The 7535-nt window shown below is 54.1% G+C and overlaps 1 protein-coding gene across 1 annotated transcript; it reads right to left on the minus strand.

Moving 5' to 3' along the window:
- Positions 1 to 834: 834 nt before the first annotated feature.
- On the minus strand, positions 835 to 7322 carry LOC120421411 (uncharacterized). Its single transcript, XM_039584619.1, has 4 exons — positions 1953 to 7322; positions 1519 to 1666; positions 1277 to 1461; positions 835 to 1206 (listed from the first exon to the last, which is right to left on the minus strand). Exons 1-4 carry the CDS (start codon positions 7320 to 7322, stop codon positions 835 to 837), a joined length of 6075 nt encoding a protein of 2024 aa, XP_039440553.1.
- Positions 7323 to 7535: the final 213 nt, after the last annotated feature.

Below are 7535 nucleotides of genomic sequence, written 5' to 3' on the forward strand. Positions count from 1 at the left end.
GGTGCAAAACTCCCCAGGAACAAATAAGAACTCTTGGAGCATTCATCTTAAAATACAGTTCGTAGTTTACTCGTTCTAGGGAATTTGAATATTTCAATGGATTTATTTTTTTTAGTTTTAAGTTAGGATTAGCTGTTAAAGTGATTTTTTTTTCTTTTTTACCCAAATGTATTTGTTCCGGATCGAGCCCTTCAAATTGTGGACTGTATTGCGGGGGAGTTTCTTCTGCTCGTCCAGAGCGCACTTCGACAGAGGTCAACGACCTCACACCCAAACTTCTTCACCCGTAGGCCGAATAAAAACACGGTTTGTTGTGCGCACAGATTTATTCGCGACGATCGGGGCAAACGAGTACACGCGCGGGTTCAGTGAACCAGGCCGGTCGAGTATCGGCAAGCAACTTAAACTTTATTCGCAAATGTAAACACACTGAACCGTCGGGCACTCCCGTACGGTCTCTCTCTCTCTCTCTCACGCACTCTCTCATCACTCATTCTCTCTCTCACGGTTCATCTTCAAACTGATCTAGTTCATAGGGTAAACGGCGCAATGTACAAATAAACTTAATTTCTAAACATGCCGCCCGCCTTGAAACCTGTGGTTTCAACCATTTCAAAAACCTCTCTACCTTTCTCTTTCACTAATACTAATTACATATCTAATATTCTTAGGGCTAACTTCACAACACTTCAATAATTCATTCGATCTTCAACTTCTGTTGTAAACAAAACTGCTGCCATCGTGGGGTGAGGTGCATCGTGGACGACGCAGCTGGTGCATCATCTTTTTGAGCTGCAATTCTGCTTCTACTGCAACTCTGCTCCCTGCATCTGGTCACCTGCTGCTTCGGTGCTGCCGCTGCAGCCTTCTCGTGGGGGTCGCCGCCGAGTAGCGGTCGTGGTGGTGTTTTTGCTGCCGTTGCAGCCTCTGCTTCGCGTCGTCAGCATTCGCCAGCTCGCTGGCCGTGTGCTGACCTTCTGGTGCAACCTTGTGCTGCGAATCTTCGGTGTGGGTGGTCGCATGCTCCAGCGGACCACGCTCTGCTTCGGGTGGGACAAGCTGTCGACCACAGAGTGCACACGGTTGGGGTGCAGGTGCATCGGTTGATGCCTTCTTCTTCTTCGTGCGTTGTGCCATCTTGTTGATGCTGTTTCCGTTGCAGGTTTCCTCGGGGAGAGATTTTCTGTAGTATTCTGGTGGAGATTTCTGTAAAACCGGAACAACTTACCTAGCCAGGTAACGATGATACTGGGCCCGCAGGCCATAAAGGTGTTACGCTGGTGGTGTGTTGTTCGGCGGTGTTCTGGTCGTCGCTGTGCTGTTGTTGCGGACGAGGATGCGTTTTGTGCGGGTGGACTTTCGGACGTCGATGTAGTTGGTGGTGTGCCTCGGACAGAACTTGGATGTAGTAGGTGTATGTAGCGTGCGAAAACTGGAACAACTTACCCCACCAGGTGAATTCTGGCGCTCGATCCGCAGATCATCGGTGAATTCCTGGGGGCGTTGTCCTTCGCTGGCTTGGAATGTCTTCGACTTCGTACTTCGTGGTCGTCGGGAAGGTCGATCGGCGCGTGAGCTGGCCAAGCTCAATGCCGAACGAGCAGCCGAGACCGACTGGCAGGATCCATGGGTCCTCCAGTGAGACGTGGTAGCGTGGATGGATTTGCTACCGATGATAGGATGTGATTAACGACATGACAACATACAATCCCAAAACCAGGTGAGCGCCTTGCGCTCTGAGCTCGGGAAGACAGGTGTCTACCGAGCAGAGAGACTGGACAGCGTCCAGTGAACTTCCTTCTACGACAACTTAACATGCACACATACATCCTACAGACACCAACATAAACTTCGAAAATGGATGACGCAGCAGCGTCGGGGCGCACAGCGAGTGCTTAATCAGACGTCGATTGATTTAATTCTTGGTTGTCCCGAATGGGAAGCGCGCAGACCTTCGAGATCGCTCGATCGAAGCGTCCGGTTGCCGTGCGAACGGTCACAACGCGCACGTTGCCGTCCGTTCCGCGAAACACGTGCAGTACTCGACCAAGTTTCCACTTCTGGGGAGGCGCGTTTTCGTCCTTGATCAGCACCATCGTACCAACGGCGACGTTGTTTCGCTCCTTCGTCCACTTCGTCCGACTTTGGAGGTTGGACAGGTACTGCGTACTCCACTTCTTCCAAAGTTGCTGCGTAAAACGCTGCGCGTTTTGCCACATTGCCAAGCGGTTTTGTGGCACTCCTTCCAAATCTGGCTCTGCGATGGCCGTGAGGGGACGCTGGATCAGGAAATGTCCGGGCGTTAGCGCTTCAAAGTCCTGCGGGTCGTTACTGATCGGCGTCAACGGTCTCGAGTTGAGCACAGCTTCGATCTGCGCTAGGGCAGTTAGCATCTCGTCCATCTTCAGTACTTGCAGTCCGAATGTCTTCTTCAGGTGAGTTTTAAACGACTTGACCTGCGACTCCCACAGGCCGCCAAAGTTCGGTGAGCGTGGTGGAATGAAACTAAACTCGATCCCATCTTCCAGCGCGGTCTTCGTGACGACATCCTGGAACTGCTGCTTGTAGAACAGCCGGTGCAGCTCCATCAGGTCGTTCTTCGCTCCGACGAACGTGGTGGCGTTGTCGCACTTGATCTGCAGCGGTTTGCCGCGGCGTGCCACGAACCTTCTCAACGCTGCGATGAATGCCTGGGACGTCAGGTCGGAGACTAGTTCCAGATGGACAGCCTTCACAGCGAGACACACAAATACGGCCACGTAGCACTTTACAGGTTTCGCCCTGCGATTCGGGTAGCTGACGAGGAATGGGCCACAGTAGTCCACGCCCACGTGGAGGAACGGCGGCGCTGGATTCACTCGTTCAGCAGGCAGATCCGCCATGATCTGCTCGATCACCTTCGGCTTACTTTTGAAGCAACTGATGCATTCGTGGATGACCTGTCTCGCTAGGCTGTGGACGTTGACAGGCCAGAACTTCGAGCGGACGCTCGCGATGAGCAGCTGTTGCCCTGCGTGAAACAGTCTTTCGTGGAAGTACATCACTACCAGTCGAGTGAACGGATGGTGATGGTCCAGAATGAAGGGGTGCTTCCGGTTGGTCGAGATCTTCGCGTTCGAGAGACGACCACCGACTCGCATGACGCCATCCACCAGTTGTGGGTTGAGGCGTGCAATCTTCGACGTTGGGTGGACCACACCATCGGCCTTCAGGCAATGCATTTCTCCAGGGAAACATTCTTCTTGCGACAGTCGAACCAAAAACAGCACAGCTTCTTCTAATTCTTCGGATGTCAGGAATCCAACTCTTCTAACAGCTCGGTTCTTCGGTGAAAGGTTGAACTTGGACCTTTGCAGCCAAGTCACCAAGCGTACCAACTCCATGTACGAGCCACACAGTCCAAACAACCAGTGCGGAGGTCGCACTTGAGTGGGAAATGCTGGGGTGACACGTTCTTCCAGTATTTCTGGGTCGAAGTCCGCCAAGGACACACGTTGTGTTCTCGGCCAATTCTCCCGATCTTGAACGACCCAGCGCGGCGCTTCGTAGAAGTCGGTTCGGTACTGTAGTAGCGCCGGCGACATTCCTCGCGAGATGATATCTGCGGGATTCTCTTCTCCAGGCACGTGTCCCCAGATTGCGTTCCTCGTAATGTGCTGAATCTCCGAGACCCGATTTCCAACGAACGGCTTCCAACGTGACGGGGGTGACGCAAGCCATCCAAGCGTGATCATCGAGTCCGTCCAGCAGAACAACTGTGCAGCTGGTAGAATCGACTGCACCTTCTCGTACATGTGGGACAACAACAAACCAGACGACAACTCCAAGCGTGGAATGTTGACCTTTTTCTTCTTGCGCTTCAGGTTCTCCATCGGAGCTACCTTGGACTTGGCCAAGAACAGTCGACACGTGACGGAACCGTCAAGCGCAGTGCAGCGTAGGTAGAGGCCGGCACCGTAAGCTCGCTCTGAAGCGTCACAGAAACCGTGGATCTGGATCTCGACGCAATCGGTGCTGAACCCAATCCAGCGCGGCACCTTAATCGTTGCGACCGCCATCAAACTCATACGATAGTCTCTCCACAGCTGCTGCAGCGATTCGTCGAGTGGTACATCCCAGTCGCTCTTTATCCTCCACAGCTGTTGGCAGATTATTTTTGCTTGAACGACCACCGGAGCCAAGAAACCATCGGGATCGAACAGCATAGCAGAGTCCGAGTGGACCGTGCGCTTCGTGATGGGGGACAGTTCCGACTTCCATTGTGGGAGAACGAAGCAGAACATGTCGGTTGACACCTCCCATCGTAATCCCAGCGTCTTCACCGTTGTTTTCGCAGGATCGATCTCGAGCGTGCTGCGCTCGTCCTTCAGGTGCTTCGGGAGCTGCTTGAGCAGCTCTGGGCAGTTCGAGTTCCACTTCCTCAGCGTGAACCCAGCTGAATCGGTGACCTGCCGGACTTCCTTCATCAGCGCACTTGCTTCTTCGATGCTGTCTGCGCCAGACAGCATGTCATCGACGTAAAAGTCTTCTTGGATGACGCGAGACGCCACTGGATGGCTTTCCGCGCAATCCTCTCCAAGCTTCTTCAAGCACCTGGTAGCGAGATACGGAGCGCTGGACGTTCCGTAGGTGACGGTCGAAAGCTCGTACGTCTTGACGGGGTCGTCTTCGTTGTCTCTCCAGTAGATGCGTTGCAAGCGTTGGTCGGACAGCGTCACGCGAATTTGCCTGTACATCTTCTCCACATCAGCGATCAACGCGACTCGATGCAAGCGGAACCGTAGCACGGTCGAGAGGAGATCGCTTTGCACGACCGGTCCTACCATCAACGCGTCGTTGAGGGACACACCACTGGAGGTGCCGCAGGATCCGTCGAAGACCACGCGCAGTTTAGTGGTCGTGCTGTCGGGTTTCAGAACCGCATGGTGCGGCAGGTAGTAGACGGGGCCTTCTCCGCTGTCCTCCTTCACTTCTCGCATGTGCTTCATGAGCAGGTATTCATGCACAAACTCCGTGTACATGAACTTCAGTGCGGGATTCGTCGTGAACCGCTTCTCCATGCCGATGAACCGCTTCATCGCCATGTTTCTGGACTCGCCCAGCTTCTCGATGACTCGTTGCTTCTTCGGCAAGGTCACCACGAATCTTCCTTCTGCGTCTCGAATCGTCGTCTTGTTGAACAGCTCTTCGCAGGTGGACTCTTCCACCGAGTGGGTGCTGTTGACGTGACACGACTCCAGTTCCCAGAACCTCTCCATCAACTCCTTCAGGTCAACTGTTGAGCTGACGTAGGTTGCCGTGCGTGGGATACTGGGCGACGATGCGGGAACCTTTCCAGAGATTATCCACCCAAGCACAGTCTCTTGCAGCGTCGGACCGTCCTCGACGATCTTACGCCGACCAGCAGACAGCAGATCGAGGAAAAACTCAGCACCGATGATCATATCAATGGGACCAGGTTCTCCGAAGTGCGGATCAGCGAGGATGATGTCACTGGGGAGCATCAACTGGCTGACGTCGACCGGTGTGGCGGGTAGATCACTGGAAATCTTCTGCAGCAAGTGGAACCGCATTTCCTCCGAGAACGACGAGATCGTATCCAACCGCGGCTGGATCTTCGCACGTACGGCCTTCAGCGACGTCGCCGAGCCGTTTCCGATGCCCTGTACTCTCAGTACATCGGGTGTTGTCCGGAACTTCAGCTTCTTCGAAAAGGTGCTAGTCATGTAGCAGAACTCGGAACACGAATCCAGAAGTGTCCGAGCGAGCGAATAGTTTCCGAACTGGTCTTCAACACGAACTACAGCCGTGGACATGAGGACTTGGCGGGACAGTGTGGGTGCATTTTGTGCGGGGAGGGATGCCGCATTGAGGGTGGTGGAATTGCGAGAGTCTGTGGGTGGTGGTGGGTGAGTGTTTCGAGAAGTGGATTGGTGCACGGGGTAGGAACTTGTGGTTGGTTGGGTGGAACTGTTCTGTGTCTGGCCTTGCTGTCTCGTGTGTTGTTGTTGTCCAGCTGCTGGGGGTCGATTTTGCGTATTCTGAACGGAGGATCTTCCTTGACGAGCGCCAGCAGGTGCCGGCGTGTCATAATGCAGCAACGTGTGATGTCTAGCGCCGCAGCGGGAACACGAACCACGAGAACATCCATCGGCGTAATGACCAGCATTCAAACAATTCCTGCACAGCCGACGACGATTTACTTCCTCCACTCGTTGAGACACAGACATGTTTCTCAGCTTGCTACAATTGAACGGCATGTGAAACGTCTCTCCACAGAACAGGCAGCGCCGTTGTGACTGCGAGGACGTGTGAGCGGTTGAGATTCTCGATCGGTTCTGCCGTCCGTCTCCTTCGTTGGGCCGGTTGGCCTTGATCGACTGCAGCACCGTACACTGGTCACGCAGAAACTCGATCAGAACCTCGTACTTCGGCACAGCTTTCGAGTTGTGGTGCGATTCCCACAGTCGCAGCGTGGCATGATCCAAACGCGCGCAGAGCATGTGGACCAGGATTGTTGACCAGGCTTCCGTTCCTTCACCGAGCTTCTTCAGCATCTGGAGGTTCGTCTCGAACTCGCTGATCAGGTGAGACAGACCGCCGAAACTCTCCTTTCGCAGTGGCTCGATGTCGAAGATCGCGTCCAGGTACGCCTTGACGATGAGCTTGTGGTTGTCGTACTTTTTCTCCAGTGCTTTCCAAGCAACGTCGTAGCCTTCTGCGGAGAAATCAACCGACAGGATCTCTAGCTGCGCCTCACCTTGCAGAGCGGACCTCAAGTAGGTGTACTTGTCGATGTCCGGCAGCTGCAGGTTGGAGTGGATGAGGCTCTTGTAGGTGTCGCGAAACGGGATCCAGTCCTTCAGCGCGCCGCTGAAGTTGGGCAGCTTGATGTCCGGCAACTTAATGCGAGAGGTCGACCGATCGAAGCAGGATTCGTTGAGGTCAGCGGCTGGAGTGGGCTCAACCTTGACCGGGCGCAGCGCGACCAGCTTCGCCTTAACCACGAAGTACCTCTCCTCGACGTCACGAAGAGCCTTGTTGTACTCCATCTCACGCTGAACCACCAGATCAGCCAACCGCTTCTTCCGAGCTTCCTTTGACTCACCAACAACTTCGTCCTCATCCTCGTCGTCGATCATGGCTTCGATCTTGCGGCGCACCTTGTAGAACTTCCGCATGGCCTCCTCCAAGGTGTCCAGCCGAATCGAGATCTGGTTCTCGTGCTCAGCCTTCTTGTACGCATCAACAAATGCTCCTACACCGTTGATCGAAAGGATTAACTGCCGCTCCTGCTTCTGCAAGTCCTTCAACTCGTCCATCTTTTACCGCCTTCACTCACCGTTGACCGCCAAAAATCTGGAACACTGCAACCGCGAACACCGAAACGATCGACTCCACGTTCTACGCGACCCGATTGACAGTGGGAGAGACAGCCAAGGTGGAGTACCAGCAGTGGAAAGACCGACAGAGAACAGACCAATTCAGGGCTTGCGCAGGAAACAACCCAAACCACAACCCCAGAAATAAACGCT

Source organism: Culex pipiens, chromosome 3 (genome assembly GCF_016801865.2).
Source record: "Culex pipiens pallens isolate TS chromosome 3, TS_CPP_V2, whole genome shotgun sequence".
Taxonomy (NCBI): domain Eukaryota; kingdom Metazoa; phylum Arthropoda; class Insecta; order Diptera; family Culicidae; genus Culex; species Culex pipiens.